At 38.4% G+C, this 18,348-nt stretch overlaps 1 protein-coding gene across 3 annotated transcripts in view; it reads right to left on the bottom strand.

Moving 5' to 3' along the window:
- NUBPL (NUBP iron-sulfur cluster assembly factor, mitochondrial) overlaps nucleotides 1-18,348 on the bottom strand; it is a 329,067-nt gene that overhangs the window by 252,507 nt on the left and 58,212 nt on the right. For all 3 annotated transcript variants that reach the window (XM_089907582.1, XM_089907581.1, XM_022553631.3), the window contains exon 4: nucleotides 14,148-14,238. In XM_089907582.1, the coding sequence (XP_089763708.1) occupies nucleotides 14,148-14,238 (91 nt within the window). The remainder of the gene's footprint in view (nucleotides 1-14,147; nucleotides 14,239-18,348) is intronic.

The raw sequence follows: 18,348 nt of genomic DNA, 5'->3' as shown, positions 1-18,348 counted from the left end.
TTTATTAATTTTTTTTTTTTTTTTTTTTTGCGGTACACAGGCCTCTCACTGTTGTGGCCTCTCCCGTTGCGGAGCACAGGCTCCAGACGTGCAGGCTCAGCGGCCATGGCTCACAGGCCCAGCCGTTCCGCGGCATGTGGGATCTTCCCAGACCAGGGCACAAACCCGTGTCCCCTGCATCGGCAGGTGGACTCTCAACCACTGCACCACCAGGGAAGCCCAAACTTTATTAATTTTTTATATCACCCTCCTTATCTGTAAAATAACAGAGACCTGCTGATGCCCTTCATCAAATTAGATAATCTAACATTATTTCTCCTTCCCTGCTTTCATCAATTCTCCAGTGCACACAGAGAAAATAACTTGGGAGTGACTATATATACAGAAAGGCAGAAAGATGACAATCTGTAAGTTGGATTTCCTCTCATTTCAAATTCTAGGTTTGCATCTTGAAACACCTCTGTTTCTGAGGGAGAGGGGCCAGGCGGTTACTATAACCCAGCTCCCCTGACTTTGCTGATTATCTGTCATTTGCCCCTCCAGTTCACCCTCTCTCTGACGCCGGGGTTCTTCTATGGACTGCATCAAAAGCAGATCAGAAAGAGGAAGTGGCGGGGGTGGGGGGGTGTTGGTTTGGGTATTTCATTTCCTGGTTTTCTCTCTGTGGGGTGATCTTGGGCTGGCTGGCTGCCTCTACCGAGTGTCACTGCTCCTCCCAAGACAGCCATCTCTACAAGGACTGTCTCCTTCCAGGTTTGATATGTTCCCTCCCCTCACCTCTTCAGGCCTAGAGGTAACTGCTCAACTGTTGTCAACAGGTATTATCCTACCTCTTGTAGTTTTCCCACATTTCTTCCACATATTTATAAACAGTCCCTCTCAAATAATTTGAAAAGTGCTTCTGCGTTTTTGTTGGAAAGTGACCCCAGGAAATAGATCTTTGAAATGAGATTGAGATTACTCTAGAAACTCAGGAATAATCTCCATAGCAGGAGAAAATGGGACCAAAGGGAATGCATTTAGTGTTATCAAGATTCATGATTATACAAATCAGATGAAGGGCAAAACTGGGAGATCCTGTGGTGTGATGGTTAATTTTAGGGCAATCTGACTGAGTCACAGGGTACCCAGATATTTGGTTTAACATTATTCTGGGTGTGCCTGTGAGGGTGTTTCTGGATGAGATTAACATTTGAATCAATACACTGAGTAAAGCAGATTACCCTCCCCAGTGTAGGTGGGCCTCATCCAATCCACTGAAGGCCTGAACAGAACAAAAAGGCAGAGTAAGGGAGAATATACCCTCCCTGCCAGGCTTCAAGCTGGAACATCAGTCTTCTCCTGCCTCCAGACTCAGACTGGAATTTACACCACCAGCTTTCCTGGTTCTCACACCTTTCGACTTGGACAAGAATATACCATCAGCTCTGCCGGGTCTCCAGCGTGCTGACTGCAGATCCTGGGACTTCTCAGCCTCCTTAGCCACATAAACTAACTCCTTATTATCCATCTATCTGTACCTCCTATTGGTTCTGCTTCTCTGAAGAGCCCAGACCAATACAAATGACCACGGCACTTAATTGCTATGAAAAAAAGGCGACTGTAAAGATTGTGGACTCATCTGACTTCCTAGAGAGTATACAGGAAGAAAAAAAAGAAAAGCTATGAACATAACTTTGCTTCTGGCCATGAAAAAGTAAAAAGTAGGATTTACCCTGTAACTACCTCCCGTAGCACTCCACCCCCCTGCCCCACCAACACAAGCACACTTTGAAAAACTAGAAAACTGGACCGAAACATATAAAACTACATGTTCAGACATGGGACAACAGGCAGGAAGACCACAATCCTTGAGAGAAGGGAAACAAGAAGATGAGTCCTACGACTGCCCCAGTTTACTGCCCTAGAGGCAGTTTCCAGGTTGCAGCACAGGAAGGGGGAATCCAAACAAAGCCCAGTGACATTGCTGAACTATTCAGAGTCAGGTGAAGCCAAGGCAGCGAGAATTTACGGGGCAGTGTATCCGAGAGGAGAGAGCAACACAGAGAACTGGACAGGGGACCTGAGGAGTCTCTAGCTGGGTATTCATGTGTGAGCGAGAGGAAATTCCCTGGGACTGAGGAAAGAATCAGCAGAGAGCTGCAATTCCCAAAGATCACATGCAGCTGGAAACAGTTTCTATGCTCCCACCAACCAGAGAGGAAAGATCTCCTAATACATGGTAGAGTCCTCTGAAAGGAATCATAGCAGTTCTGGGGTAAGTTAGCCCTAGACTAAAGGCTGCTTTGGACCCACTCGAAGTTTAAAAGCTGTCCTCAAAAGAATCAAACTGATTCCAAGTAACTTAATTGCATATAACAGGAACTGGCAAACTCTTTCTGTAAAGAACCAGACAATAAATATTTTAGTCTTTTTTCTATGGATGGACCTCCTGAACTGGGCAGAGTGTGTCAAGATATTCATGACAATTGAGGCTGAATAAAATCACTTTCAATTAAAGAAGACACAAATACTTAGGTGGGCCTTGCTGACTATCTTCCTAAAGCCAATCCCATTTATTGTATAAATAAACTAAGTCTTGGTGAGTTTAAGTCAACTTGCTCAAAGTAAACAAAGGTAATAACATAACTTGCAGTCAGGAGTTGACTCCAAGTCTCTCAGACGCTAAAATCTATGGTAACAACTATATCTTACTGCCTCCCTTGTAATAATTCTTTTGCTATCCCCATCTAACTGAAAATTTCATCAGAGCATGCTATCATCTTAATTGAAGCATCCTCTGTTGCTACTGACTACTTGCAATAATGGTGAAAGGGGGTGAGCATTTACTGAGAACCTTTAAATTTATTATCTCACTTATTTTTCATACAGCCTTCGAAGTTGTAGACCTTGCCCATGCACACACAGCAGTAAGTGGTGCCATCAGAAATGGGGGTTGGGTCAGTGAGACTCCAAAGCCCAAGATCTTCCCACCACAGCACACTGTCTTAATAGCATGTTCTCCAGAAAACCCCCAAGTCCCCACAGCCCTCAGTTACAGCTACCATTTACTATCTCTGCCTGGAATTACAAAGAAACAGAAGTGGGTAGACAGGAAGGAGGAAGGTTACAGAAATGAGACAAGCCCCAGGCACATTTGAAACATAAAGGGCTATTTTGGGGTAGAGGTAGTAGAAGGTGGTAGATTATGTTGTGATTTATAAATGAAACATCCCATACGTATTTTGCTTATGACAGATAGAAGATATCACCCACAGTCTCAATGCCCATTTTTTAACACCAAAATAAAAAAGATAGGGGCTTCCCTGGTGGCGCAGTGGTTGAGAGTCTGCCTGCCGATGCAGGGGACACGGGTTCGTGCCCCGGTCCGGGAAGATCCCACATGCCACGGAGCGGCTAGGCCCGTGAGCCATGGCTGCTGAGCCTGCGTGTCTGGAGCCTGTGCTCCACAATGGGAGAGGCCACAACAGTGAGAGGCCCGCATACCACAAAAAAAAAAAAAAAAAAAAAAGATAAACATAATCTTTTCATTAATTTTTTTAATATGCCCAAGTCTTTTGCTCTTTTAAGCCTTATCAGGATCCAGGGTTGGCTGGACTACATCACAGAAATATTAGAAGGTCCTCTCTGTTTGCATGGTTCTCTGTTCATAGCTTCATACGGTACTTAGTGTGCTGACATTTCCCATCACTCCCACTGTGAGCGCCTCAAGAATAGTTTATGTCTTACTCATCCTTTTTCCCCTGGAGCACAGCACAGTACCATTATAGACATACTCAATAAATGATTCCCAAATGACTGATTTCCCAAAGGCCAAATATAAATACTTTATAAAATATATTTCTTCAAGAAGCACAACACAAGTTGTACATGGACGTCTTCAAAATAGTAGTTTAGTAAATTGAAAACTTGGATATACTGTCAAATTTAAAACATAATTTTTAATTCTTATTTAGCCTCTCTGAAAACGTTGACCACTTCACCCTAAAACTCCCCCTTGGTTTCCGGGGTGCAGTTTTTTCCTTGTCTTCTTCCTACTTCTCTGGCCACTCCTTCTCAGTTTTTCTCTGATCACCTTAGGTTATCTCCCCCAAATTCTATCCTCAGTCCTATACCGTACTTGACTCTCTCTAAAACTCTTTTGCGTTACCTTATCTAAATCAGGATTTCTCAACTCCAGCAGAACTGACATTTTGGACCAGATAATAATTTGTTGTGAGGGGATGTCTTGTACATTACAGGATATTTAGCAGTATCTCTGGTGTCTACCTACTAGATCCCCCAGTTGTGACAATCAAAAATGTCTCTAGTCATTGCCAAATGCCTCTGGGGAGTGGGGGGGCGGGGTGGAGAGGCAAAATCACTCCTGGTTGAGAATCACTGATCTAAACTAACAACTTCAACTATCACCTTATATATACACCACCAACTCCCAGATCTGTATCTCTAGCCCAAACCTCTCTCCCTAACTCTCAACACATTCCAATCACCTGATGACTAACTCTCTTTGGACATCAAATTCAACATAAACCTTAACTCATCACTGTTTTCCTTAAATTTATTCCTTTTTCCTATCTGTTCCATCTTGATGAGTGACACAACTATCTATCCAGTCACTCAACCCAGAAATCCTGAAGCCATCCTAAAGGACTTTTTCTCATTCATATTCAATGAATTACCAAACCCTATTCATTCAATCTCTTTAATACCTTAGTTGGGTCCCTCTCTCTCCATTTCTAACACAGACTTAAATCAGGCCTCATTACATCTCACCTGGATCAATGTAATAGCATCTTAATTGGCTCTACCTCTCATCTAGTCCTATTACTGTTCCTCCACAATCCTGCCAAAGTGATCATCCTAGAATTCAAAACTGACAGTGTCACTCCCCTAAAATTCATGATAGCTTCTCATAGCCTTAGAATTGCACTTCAGCTCCTCAAACAAGCACAAGAAGGAATTTATGATAGTACCCTGACTTACCTTTCTGGCTTATTCTTGCAACTCACCCACAGACACTCTTCACTTCTGCCATGCCAAACAACTTGCATTCTGTTAACACATTATAGTCCCTCTGCCTGGACTGTCCTTCTCACCTTCAATCCTCAACCCCTTCTTACAACGAACTCCTGGTTCATCCACTTTTCAAAAGTTAGCTCAAAATCACCTCCTCCAGGAAGTTTTCCCTAAATTCCCACTTTAGAGTCACCATCTCTGGGTTCACAAAAAAAGGGCTTATACTTCTATAACAGCATTTACTTACGCTTATGATGCTTACGATCACTAGCTAATGTCTTACTCTAAGCTCCTGAGAGCAAGGATCAAATCTTATCTGAGCCGATAGCCAAAGAACCAAGTATTTCTCATGTCTACTAACTACATAGAAGATACCCAATAAATGTTTGCTAAATGAACGGAAATAACGTCTCCTTCAACATTTCACTTTTGATACAATTGCAAATTTTAAAAGTAGGTCTAAAATAAGCATAGTTTAAGAGCAAACATTTTTATTTTAAGCCAGTGCTAGTTAAGCTACAAGTAACAAAAATTTTAGGGATGCTTTACTTAAATATATATATATGTATATAGATATGTGTGTGTGTATGCTTTTTTAGCCACAGGATCTGTGATAAGAAAAAAAACCCAACTGTTCCTCTAATGACTATGGTGCCCACTAAAATATTCAAACGGAGCCATCTGAACTCACATCCTCCTGATGACTAAGACTGGTATCTCAATTTTTAGTTTCTGTTCTTGTCCAATCTGACAGAACATTCTTGCTTACGTGAGGCTTCTGGATCAAGTGTACAACACACAGTATCAAATTGTGCAACTGTTTGCTTGAAATAAGAAAGTGGCTTACAGCTGGATCTATCTTTATCTTATAACCAAGAGTTAAAACTTAGCCCTATTAGCCCTTCTAATAGAATACCAATCCCCGTAATACTACTATGCTTAAAACAAACCAGCATTACATGTCCCCCATAAACCCTAAGCATAAAGAAGCCAAATTTTCAGATCTAGACTTTGATACTCAGCTTTCCGCCTCCATCCCCAATTTTTAGAAGCCCCACATGCATCACCCCAGGCCCTCTTAGCCTCACTCATCTCTCATTCCAGCCAGCACTATGGCAACCAGCTCTGCTTGGACTCTGACCAGTGTCACAGAGGAACTATCTGACAGTACCTTGCTTCAGGCCTATACACTGTGTGCCTCTCACCTGCCACCCCAAAACTTTTGTGTTGAAGGACAAGACATCGCCAGACACCATAGGTCTCTGCCAGGACTTACTCATACAGAGCTCAGAAATGCAGGTGAATTAATACCTCCTGAGGTGAGCCTTTGGTCACTGGAAGATGGATAACATTAGATAAATTGTTCCCCTTTTCTCCCAGATAGACTATCTTGAGATGGAGTCTACACAATCCCATGCAATCAAGCAAGCTGTCACGGTTAGCGACAGCCAGCTAGATAGCGCATTTTCATGTTGGCTCTCCCCTCCCTTTCTCCTTCCTCAGTCCGGTTTGGTACTCCCTAATAAATTATTATTCTACAGGGCTCTGCTTTCTGGGGAACCCAGTTTAAGACATTCCACCACTTCAAGAAAAGTTTGTGGTTTTTACACTGCAAGGGAGATCCCAAAGCCCATTAAACTGCAAGCTGCTATTTCTGCTTTCTTTTCCTTAACTGAAAGACCTCAGAGACAGCAGAATAAAATCAAAACCTACCATCACTGCTTCCTCACTCACCATTTCTCCACACCTATTACAAATACCAACCTCCAGAATAAACAGTCTCAAATAAGATCTTTACATTAATACACTCAAATAATAATCTCTGTCCATGCATTATTTTGGCCTGGCAATGTGGATGGTCTGAGGAAAAGAATGATGGTGTACACTGAGACACTAGTTCCTTCTCTTTTTTCAGGTTGTTCTTAGTCTTAGAGCTGGCATTCTGGACACTGTCCTTTCCATCATGGCCCAAATTCAGACCCCACAAGACTCTACCCCTTATGAGTAAGCAGATCTGTACTCAACATATCAAAACTAAAATGTGAGGCAAGACTGGCACTGTCCTATCACACTGAAACAATGTGAGCAACCATTTCATTCCACGTAACATAATTCTCAAAAGTCAAATGCCTTAACCATATAGGTTCTTTCTCTTTTCCTAAAAATGGAAAAAAGTAGTATAAGACAGCCACTCATATATCACAATGATTAACTGCTAAGATAATATCTTAAAACTGTCCATATTGTTCATTAAAAAATATATATTATGATTGCAAATTAAGTTACTAATATACCCAAAGCAGAAACTAAAACATGCAGCTAATGTACAATAAATTTAGCAGGAAACTTCTTCATCTAAACAAGTAAGATTTACTGAGCGTCTACTATATAACCAAGCATAAGCGAAACAAACCAAGCCAGAAAGCCTCTGCTCTGTGCATGTTGTATTGCCTAGTAGAGGAGATTTAAAAAATTAAACAGGGACTTCCCTGGTGGCGCAGTGGTTAAGAATCCGCCTGCCAACGCAGGGGATACAGGTTCGAGCCCTGGTCTGGGAAGATCCCACATGCTGCCGAGCAATGAAGCCCGTGCACCACAACTACTGAGCCTGCGCTCTAGAGCCTGTGAGCCACAACTACTGAGCCCACATGCCACAAGTACTGAAGCCTGCACACCGAGAGCCCGTGCTCCACAATAAGAGAAGCCACCGCAATAAGAAGCCCGCACACCGCAATGAAGAGTAGCCCCTGCTCGCAGCAGCTAGAGAAAGCCCGCGCACAGCAACGAAGACCCAACCCAGCCCTAAATAAATAAATAAATAATAAATTTCTAAAAATAAATAAATTAAAAATTAAGCCAGATAATTCAAAAACTACCCTTGCAATTGCAATAAGGAGAGTGATGAGTCAGAGAAGGAGTCATGGAAGAAGAAACATTAAAACTGAGACCTGATAGTAGAAACTTGTTGTGGGGCAGGGGTGGAAGACAACAGAGATGGAACGTGTCTCAGGCAGAGAAAATAAAACATACGAGGGTCCTCAGCACGGAGCGTGGCATTTTTGAGCAACAGAGGCCACTGTGACTGGTGTTCACTAAACAACAAGGCAACTTATTGGAATTGAGCCTGTAGAAGTAGAGAGAAGGCAGAAACCAGATCACAGAGAGCTTTATAACATTGGTAATGTTACAAATGGTAATATAGGTAACAATAACATTAAGAATTTTGAATATAATAAGCTCTATCACTTTTCGTGACATGAAAATGTAACTTTGGACTACAATTCCTAACAACTTGTAGGCTAGTGAAGTTTCCAAACTGAAAATCAGAGGTTTATAGCTAAGCTTGTTAAGTCTCCCAATGAAACATCACTATTGTATTTTCTCCCAGTTCTGTAATGATTGCTCTTTTAAAGAACAGATTGATTCACTGGGTCGATACCACAGACACTTATTGAAGAAACCCTGTATTGTTATGTCCAGTACTGATAATATTGCCAGAACAAATCTTCCCAATTTTTTTCCCATTTTTTAAAATTGTGGTAAAACATACATAACATAAAATTTACCATCTTAATTATTAAGTGTACAGTTCAGTGGTATTAAATATAATGTTGCCCAACCATCACCACCATCCCTCTCCATAACTCTTTTCATCTTATAAAACTGAAATTCTATACCTATCAAACAATAACTCCCCATTTCCCCCTCCCCCAAGCTCCTGGCAACTACCATTCTACTTTCTGTCTTTATGAAGTTGACTACTCTAAGTACCTCATATAAGGGAAATCATACAGTATTTCTCTTTTTGTGACTGGCTTTATTTCACTTAGCATAACATCCTCATGGTTCATCCATGTTGCAGCCTATGTCAGAATTACCTTTTTAAGGCTGAATAATACTACATTGTATGTATATACCACATTTTGTTTAACCATTCATCCGCTGATACACACGTGGGTAGCTTCCACATTTTAGCTACTGTGAAGAATGCTGCTATAAACATGGGTGTACAAAATCTATCCAATCTTGATGAACAAGATGTCATTTCAATCCATTACCCTGTATAAATGCATACCACATAGACAAAATCTAGAATAGAAGTCCAAAAGGAAAGTGAAAAAGATGCCTTATTTCATCACTTTTTTCTTTTGGTAGTGTGTCTAATTTCTCTTCTCTCTTGCTAGCCTCACCAAATCTAGACCATCAAAACTTTTCATGCCTCTTAGTATAATTTCATTATTAATGACCTCTTGCCTTTTCCCATGGAGTTCCCAATTCACAGATGAATATTCCCCAAATCTTCCACCTTCAAAAGTCATTTTACATCCTGCTTTCACCGAACTACTTTCCTTTTTAAATGCTTTACTTTCCTGTTAACCCAAAAAGAAAAAAAAAAGGGGGGGGAGGAAGCAGCATATGTTTTATTAAAATATTCCTGTAACTATGAATCAGCAATGATGGGTTCTATTTTAAAATGCAAAAATTTCAGAGACTACATAAGTAAAAATAGAATATTATAAATAAAATTGCAAGCTATCTCCCCTCACAATACCTAACAGTAGTAAGCTTCTTTTAATTTTTCTCATCTGAGAGAAGATATTGAAAATGTGCTGATAATGTTGAGAAACATTAAAAATGATCAAAAGATTAGGAAATAAGAAAAAAAAACAAAAAACATTTTTTCCAGTCTGGGACTAGACTGGAAAAGATAATATGAAGTATAAATAGCCTTAAAAGATATAGCCACATTTAAAATGTACCGTCCTATTAATCTACACATCTTAAGGGCAGCCCTCTGATATAACTCAAAAAGTGAAGGAGGCATAAAAGGACACCAGTCTTGTCGTGGGGCAGGTGCTAATCAGAAACTCAAAGATGTAAGGACTATTTGACATATACACAGATACATCCGGTCAACACCATTTGCTGCCATCCTGTGAAAGAAAACAAAAATTAACAGGCAATAGCTACTAAAATACACTTAGTTGTTCTGTAGATAAATAAAGCATTCTTCAATGACTTCATCTGCTGCAGCCCCTGGCTAAGACGGTTTGCAGCAGAGCAAGTAGAACTCCAAAAAGAGGCTGCCTATTCTTCAGCTCAGGACTGTCAAAGAAAAAAGGAAAAGGGTTTTACCACACTAAAATGGTATTTAGTTCAGCCTATTCAGTGACCTGTGCAAGAAACAATAAGCCAAGCAAAGGATGGACTTTTGTCTTGATAAAGTAAGGTGATAGGATTCTTCAAAGAACATAGATCTCATCTCTGAGATATTTTAAAGATAAAAGTGCCTAAAGCCAGAACAAACCAAAACAACTTTTTAAGGATCCTTCAACCCTGATTTACACTTTGCCTTAATATTCTAGGTATAAAAGAGGTTGTAAACAAAATCCAGGAAGCCAGCAAGAAAAAAGTCATTTCTATAACACTGTGATTATGGAATACATCCCAGAATCTTTCCCAAAGATAATCAGAGGAACTCTAGCGTCAGATGAAACCCAAGGGTCCACAAGACAATGACCAGAAGAAGCAAATTATAAATGAGAAGCTTTGGGAGCTCCAACCACTGGATCAGAATTTAATCATCTATGTCAATAACTTCAGTAAACCCCTAACTCTCTGCCTTGGAAGGAAACAAGGTAATTTCAGGAATGAGTAGAATTCACGCTCATTCTTTATGTGCTTAAATTATCTCAAAGAAATCTTAGTCACTTCCTGGTAGTTCTTACTGGAGATGAGTGCTATTATTAAAGGTCATTTGCCCAAGCTGATTTTCCACATTTTCTCTGTCTCATAAGCCCATACACACATTCATTCCTAAACTTGGAAAATGCTTAATACCTTAGGACAGAGAGAGCAGAATACTGTGACATGAGTGCAAAATTTCTAGCCCACAACAAAAGAAAAGTGAATCCTACTCAAAAAAAAGTCTCATAGTCAATCATTAATGATCACTGTGTCATCCTCAATAAAATTACTTGACATTGCAATTTTAGTAACCTCTCTCCACAGGCCTTAACATTTTCCTACTTTATTAGCTAAGTACACTAAAAGACATTCTTTAGTAAAACTAAGTAGTAAAAAATTCACAAGAATTCTGAAGGTGATTTATCATCACAAAACTGTGAAAGAAAGCAGATTCCTACCAGTAAAAGTCACTTGAGAAAACTTAGTGAAAAATCCTCAACAAAAAAGAATATTACATTAATGAATTAACAGTACATTTCTGTGTGCAACCACCATTTAATATTCACTCGCAATTTCAGTTTAAAACCTTTCTAGTCAATAATTTCTAGGACCGTACTTTGGCTATACTGTAATATGAAATCTGCATATTATGTTATTTAGAAGGTTAAAAAAGAGAAAAATGACTGGTATTTGTTCTTTAAAAAAAAAAAGTTAATCCACACTTAGATGATAATTTCTCAAACTACACATGGATTTTATTCTAAATTCCATTAGGTTTCCAAAGCAACTGTTCACTTGCAGCCACTATAATGTCAACCTGTTGAGGTTTCTGTACAATACTCTTTCTACAAACTGGCTAGACTTTCCATTACCATAATTTTGCATACTAACATAGACAAAACACTATTGTCATTTTAAGCTGATAGAAATATTCCCAACCTAAGAAATCCAAAACTATTATAAACTTAAATTTTTCTTCAATTACTGAATTCACTTCTCTAGAATCATATGTAAAATTTCACTTGGTAATCAGGCTAAAATATCGTAAGTACAAGAACTGTGGTTTCTCTATAGTCTCCTCAAAAAGAAAAAATATATAAGAGAATGAATCTGTCAACCTTAACATGGAGTTTTAAAATGAACAAGTTGACCAAAACTACATTACCATATGTCTGCTTAAATAATGAAGACAGAAAGACAATCCTGAAGTCCCACTGCCCCTATGGTTGTCTAGCTAAGTCCAGGAACAGAGGAACATTTATAAAGCTAAGATTCTGCTCACCCATTCTATCTCTGCAAAATCTGAACTGCTGAAAACAAATCTTTTTTCTTATTGTTAATTAGATAATTCCACGGTGCATTGTGTTTTCTATAATAGAGAGTAATACAGGATAAATTAACTTGACAAAAATGTAAAAATGTCAAAATGATGCCAATTAGTATAATGGTGGCTGGTTTATCTAAGATTCAAAAACCAATTTAAAAGATGGGCTTTCAAGAATCCACATTCTTTTAAGTAAATGCCTTAATCGTTCAGTTTATTTCTTGGGGGACTTAAGATCAGCTTGTCAACACACAAAAAAGTATTATTTTCAGGCTTTCCAAGATTTCCAGTAGCTCATTTTTACCAGAAAGCCTATTTAATGGCAGCCAATTTGCAAACATCAAATTTAAGATTACAGCTTCTGTAAAACAAGAAGAAAGACATCAAAGTTCACTTCAAGTATTTACATTGGCATAGACTGAACAGACTACTTAAGAAAAAACTGACACCAAGGGCTCCATTTTGCTATCACTCATGTGCTACATGCACTAGTTTTCACATTACTTTAATCAAGAGATAGATATAACAAGTCTATCATTTAAAGTACACAAATTCATTACTCCTTTATGTAAGTTTGACATTTTGGCTCACGGCACATATTTGCAAACTAAGTATACACTCCACTAAAAGGGCAAAGAACAAAGAAACTAGAATAACTTAGCTTCCTTAAGTTTATATTATAATGAAACAAGAAAACAACTAAGTGGGTGCTTGTAATGTAGGACTGATAGGGTCAATTTTATCATCACTAGAGTCTCAAGTTTCCTTCAAAGTGATAGGGAGAATCCTTATTATCTGATAAATGGTTATTCAGAACTTAACGTGACTGATTTCAACAACTACAGCACAAACAAAAGCACCTTAAATAGCAGACAATGTCTAATTACCTAACTTTTAATGACAATGATAAAAAAAAAAACTTCTATTATGTACACAGAAAATCCAATAAATACCCTGCATTAAATACAGGCATTTTGTCCTAGATTCATGGACAATAAAAGGTCTAATAAGAAACAAAAGAAATTATTCAATTTTATACTCTTACTATAATTAGAAATAAATTTTAATAAACTAATTTCACTGAAAACTATTTTTCAAGAAGAGTTACCAGTTGTTCCAATTTTTCATTTTTTGATCATAGAATTTCCCTGTTCTTAAAGCTTTATACTTAATAGCTTTGTAAGAAAATATAATAACAAGATTATTAAATAATCTTGTAATATTAAAGATTTACTCAAAATATTAAAGATTTGGTATATTAATATTAAATAATATTAAATAATATTATCATAAACATTAATTTATATTAATATTAAATATATATATAATATCGAATATATATAAAATATATAATTATATATATTTAGTTTTTTATATATTATATAATATATATTTATATATAATATTAAATATATATATAACATTAAATGTATATAAAATATATAAATATATATTAAATATATATTAAATATATAAATAAATATAAAATAATATATTATTTATTATGTTAATTATAAATAATATTAATATTAAATAAATATTAAAGATTTACTCAAAAAATTACTCTGTCCTATTGATGGCAGTGAAGGCTGGGGAGAGAAACTAAAGTTCTATGGTTTTTTCAAAAACACTTTAAGACAAATATAACAAATATCTGATTAGAGAAAATAATTTTCAGCTCTTCTAACACAAATATATTAGATACTTTCTATTCAAATACCCCCATACATTCACACATTTTTATATACAGAGAGGATGATGAGCTGAATCTGACCACTTGTGGTGTGCCAAGCACTGTGCTTTGAATGCACTACACTTACGACAACTTTGTAATTGAGCGATTATGTACAGCAATTCTGTCTGGTAAGTACAACTGTTAACGCTATGTACACATGGGGGTGTTGAGGCACAAGGAGGTTGAACAATTCATTCAAAGCGACACAGTTAATCAGTGACAGAGTTAGAATTTAAACCCAGACAGTCTGGCCCCGCATCTGATTTCGGAATTATATTATAGTGTGTATAAGGTACACATGGTGCGTGACACAATGCCTGACACTCCGCAGGCACTAAACAGAAGTGTAACTGTTGTCATACTGCTTCTCTCTTCTTCACTTACTCTGTGATAATTCTGGGTCTCCTTTCAGATTCATCATCTTCGGAATAGAAGGGCCATACACATCCACATCTAGCAAACCAACGGCCTTTGACTGTAAGAAAACAGAATTTACCGTCAGATTTTTCCCCACTCTTCATCAAAGATAAAGTGCACAGAAACAGCAGGTCTGACTACAGAAAAGACAATCTGCAAAATACTCCAAAATCATAACCTAAACTTTCAAAGCAACAGTAAGGTAAAAGAACAAAAACTGCTCAGGGTAAATATTGTTTGTTGGTTTACTAATCTCATCTAGATAACTGACTAAAGAAATCCACTGCATCCACTTTAAACATTGTGGTTCAGATCTCCCATACACTCACAAACAGCCTAAGACCTTTTGATCTGAAAACTAACAAACTACTTGCACACAATGTTAAAATAATGGTTTACAACAGCAAACATAACCTCAGCAAGAAGGAGCATTAACTTTTGGAAAGACCATCTAACACACCAAAGAATACAAAATGAAGGAAAAAAAGCATAGAAACAAGACCATAATTAAAGCAAGTGAGAAATGCTGATGCAAACCTGGCATGGAAATGCTAACGAGGATGGCAGCAGACATAGTACAGAGACAACCTCTTACGTGCCAGTCACTGTTAAAAACCCCGAAGTCTTCCAGAGAATTCATAAACAACTAAAACTGTTTTCCTTGATGATCCACCCAGCTGCCCAAGGGCTGGTCTCTTCACTAGCTGACAGTTCATCAGCAGGTTAACAAAGAAAGACAAACAAAATTCACTATTCCCAAATATGTCTTTTTTTCTTCTCCCCCCACCACCCCCCTGCTCTTTCTTCTTTCACAGATTAAATCAATGTTATTGGTTTTTCTCATATACAAGCAAACAGAATGCTAATACTAACTATATGCCTTTGAGTTATGTTTCCCCAAGACATACAGCTCTCCCCCCTCTCTCCCTGTATCCTGGCAAGATAAAACTCTTAACCTCTCAAAAAAAATTTTTTTAAACTAAACAGTCTCTCACTTTCCACATTATCTACCTATTTCCAGACACAAAATTACTTGTTAAACCCCACTGTCTGGTTCCTATAAATAGACAAAACAAGGTACATTCAAATTTATGTCCCTAACTTTACAGTGACTCAAACTGCAATTCTAAGAAAATCATTTAATGTCCCTGTGTGACTCACAGAGGATTGGGATTAATATCTCCCTCTACCAAAAATCTCAGCTTACTGTAAAATAAATGAGAAAGGAGGAAGGACACATTACCTTTAATGGAATGGTGATATATAAAATTTGGGTTTAATACTTTAAAAAAAATCATTTGTAGTGTTAGTTTCCAGCTTTCTCATCAAAGTAGGTATAATACCACCTTACAGGGTGGCGATGAGGAGTCAATGAGAAATGTAAATAAAATCCTTACCAGAGTGCCTGGCACCCCAGAGGAATTCAAGTGGTGGGGAGATATAATCAGGGAAAGTCTAGGTGCCTTTCTGGGTGATTTAGGATGGCATGTTTTTAGAGATTCTGATTTGTCCACAGAGCTGGCTGTGGAAGCCTAGTGTATCCAGTTTCTTAATATAACATTGCTGATTAACTTCCCTCCATCCTTTTCTTCCTCCCTCCTTTCCTGTGTCCCTCTTTCCCTTTCTCTTTCCTCTCTTCCTACTGATCTTTATAAGTTTCTCTCCTCTGTTTCCTTTCTGATGTATCTAAGCACTGGAACTAAATTTAGGTCAGTCAGTAGCTTTAAAAAGGTAGGAACATTCATTGAGAAATTCTCACTGATTTTAACTCCTTTTTTAACCACAAACAAAAGAATTTAGTTGAATTAAAAATAGAATTAAATTCACTACAGATAAAAACATTTTCAAATGAGGGGGCCTAAAACCTTAAGAAATGTGGATAATTGTTAACTATTATCTATGGGTCTGCTAATGCTATAACTAACACCTCTTTTCCATATGTTTTCTTGTGACACCTACAAAATTAATGCAACCATAAAATAATAATAATGCCAACAAAAACAAAAAATATTCTACGATTCTTTTTCCTTGCTCTCATTTATATTAATGTTGTTTTAGAATAACTTGAAAGGGTTAGGTCTCAGTTTTCAAATTAATCTTCTAAAAATACCTGTCAAGTAAATTTAAATTTATGTTTTCATGAAACAAGAAAACAACTAAGTGAGTGCTTGCAGTGTAAGACTGCTAGGGTCAATTTTATCATCACTAGATCTTCAAGTTTCCTTCAAAATGTTAGGGAGAATTTAGCTATCATCTATCTGTCCTGTCTTCTAGAAGAAAACCATGCTTGTCTAAAAGTGAGTCCTTGGCATCATGGGGTAAGACAAAACTGAAGATCTGCCCTAAAATTTGCTGTGGTAGGAATGGATTTTACATATACCTACATAGCTGCTAATACACATTACCATATAAGAATAAAGAGGGCAGGGAGGGAGATCACAAGATGATAGAGTTCCTCTTTTTTCCTGGAGAATGGAACTAAGAATAATGGAAAATCCTCTATGTGTTAGGTTCTCTGCATACTCTCTACAAGTCTCTACTGACCAACTAAATTTAGTACCAATGCTTACATATACCAAAAAGGAAACAGAGGAGAGAAAGGTATTGAGACAGGAAGGAAAGGGGGCAGGGCACAACCATTAAAAGAATTACACAACCATTAAGAAGAAAAGGATATGACCAAAACTGACTAGAACCTACTAGGCCCAAGATAGCAGAAGATTTGACTTCCAGTATATCTTGAGCCTCATTATGCACTCATTGTAATACATTAGCATATGCTAAATGACACACCCACAGGTGCCATGAGAGTTCCCAGGCCAATTGTAAAAGGCCAAAAAGTAGGTGGTGTCCCAATTCCTGGAAATTAGAATATCCCTCCCACTCATTAGCATACAAAATTACCCAGCCCATAAAAACTAACCACCCACCACAGCCCAGCACCACTCACTTTTCAAGAGGACTCCATGTCCTGCGGCCATCTTTCACCTTCTAAGATGGAGTGTGTCTCTCTCTAAATAAACCTGCTTTCATTTTACTATGGCTTGTTTGCTCTTGAACTTTTTCCTGCACAAAGTCAAGGACTCTCACTTGGTGGCCCAGCCCAGGTACTCACCCAAGAGCTGGGACATGACCAAGCTCTCACACCCCATTTTTCCTGCAACATACAAAGGTCAGCAGGAGGAGGGGAAAGAGAAAGGGAAAGAGGGACACAGGAAACGAGGGAGGAAGAAAAGGATGGAGGGAAGTTAATCAGCAATGTTATATTAAGAACCTGGATACACAAGGCTTCCACAGCCAGCTCTGTGGACAAATCAGAATCTCTAAAAACATGCCATCCTAAATCACCCAAATAGACACCTAGACTTTCCCTGATTATATCTCCCCACCACTTGAATTCCTCCGGGATGCCAGGCACTCTGGTAAGGATTTTATTTACATTTCTCATTGACTCCTCATAGCAACCCTGTAAGGTGGTATTATACCTACTTTTGATGAGAAAGCTGGAAACTAACACTCAAAATGATTTAAAGTTTTCTTTCTTAGAATGAAGCAGAATGGAAAATTAAACACAAAAATACCAACCACATAAACCTCCACCATAACTTGAACATGATCTGTCTACAAAAGACTTAGATAAAAAGCAAGAGTCAGCATGATTCTCCCTAAAGAGCCAAATAATAGGAAATATTTTGAGAGGACCTTCAAGATGGCAGAGGAGTAAGACGCGGAGATCACCTACCTCCTCAAAAATACATCAGAAATACATCTACATGTGGAACAACTCCTACAGAACACCTACTGAACGCTGGCAGAAGACCTCAGACCTCCCAAAAGGCAAGAAACTCCCCACGTACCTGGATAGAGCAAAAGTAAAAAGAAAAAACAGACAAAAGAATAGGGACGGGACCTGCATCAGTGGGAGGGAGCTGTGAAGGAGGAAAGATTTCCACACACTAGGAAGCCCCTTCGCAGGCGGAGACTAAGGGTGGCGGAGAGGGGGAGCTTCGAGGCTGTGGAGGAGAGCAAAGCAACAGGGGTGCGGAGGGCAAAGCAGAGAGATTCCCACACAGAGGAGTGGTGCCGACCAGCACTCACCAGCCCAAGAGGCTTGTCTGCTCACCCGCCAGGGCGGGCGGGGGCTAGAAGCTGAGGCTCCGGCTTTGGA

This window comes from Delphinapterus leucas, chromosome 2 (assembly GCF_059928025.1).
Source record: "Delphinapterus leucas isolate spDelLeu-1000000601 "Yukka" chromosome 2, BTC_Dleu_Yukka2, whole genome shotgun sequence".
In the NCBI taxonomy this organism is placed as follows: Eukaryota; Metazoa; Chordata; class Mammalia; order Artiodactyla; family Monodontidae; genus Delphinapterus; species Delphinapterus leucas.
Note: the sequence above shows the minus strand (reverse complement) of the source record. Positions and strands in the feature narration are given on the sequence as shown.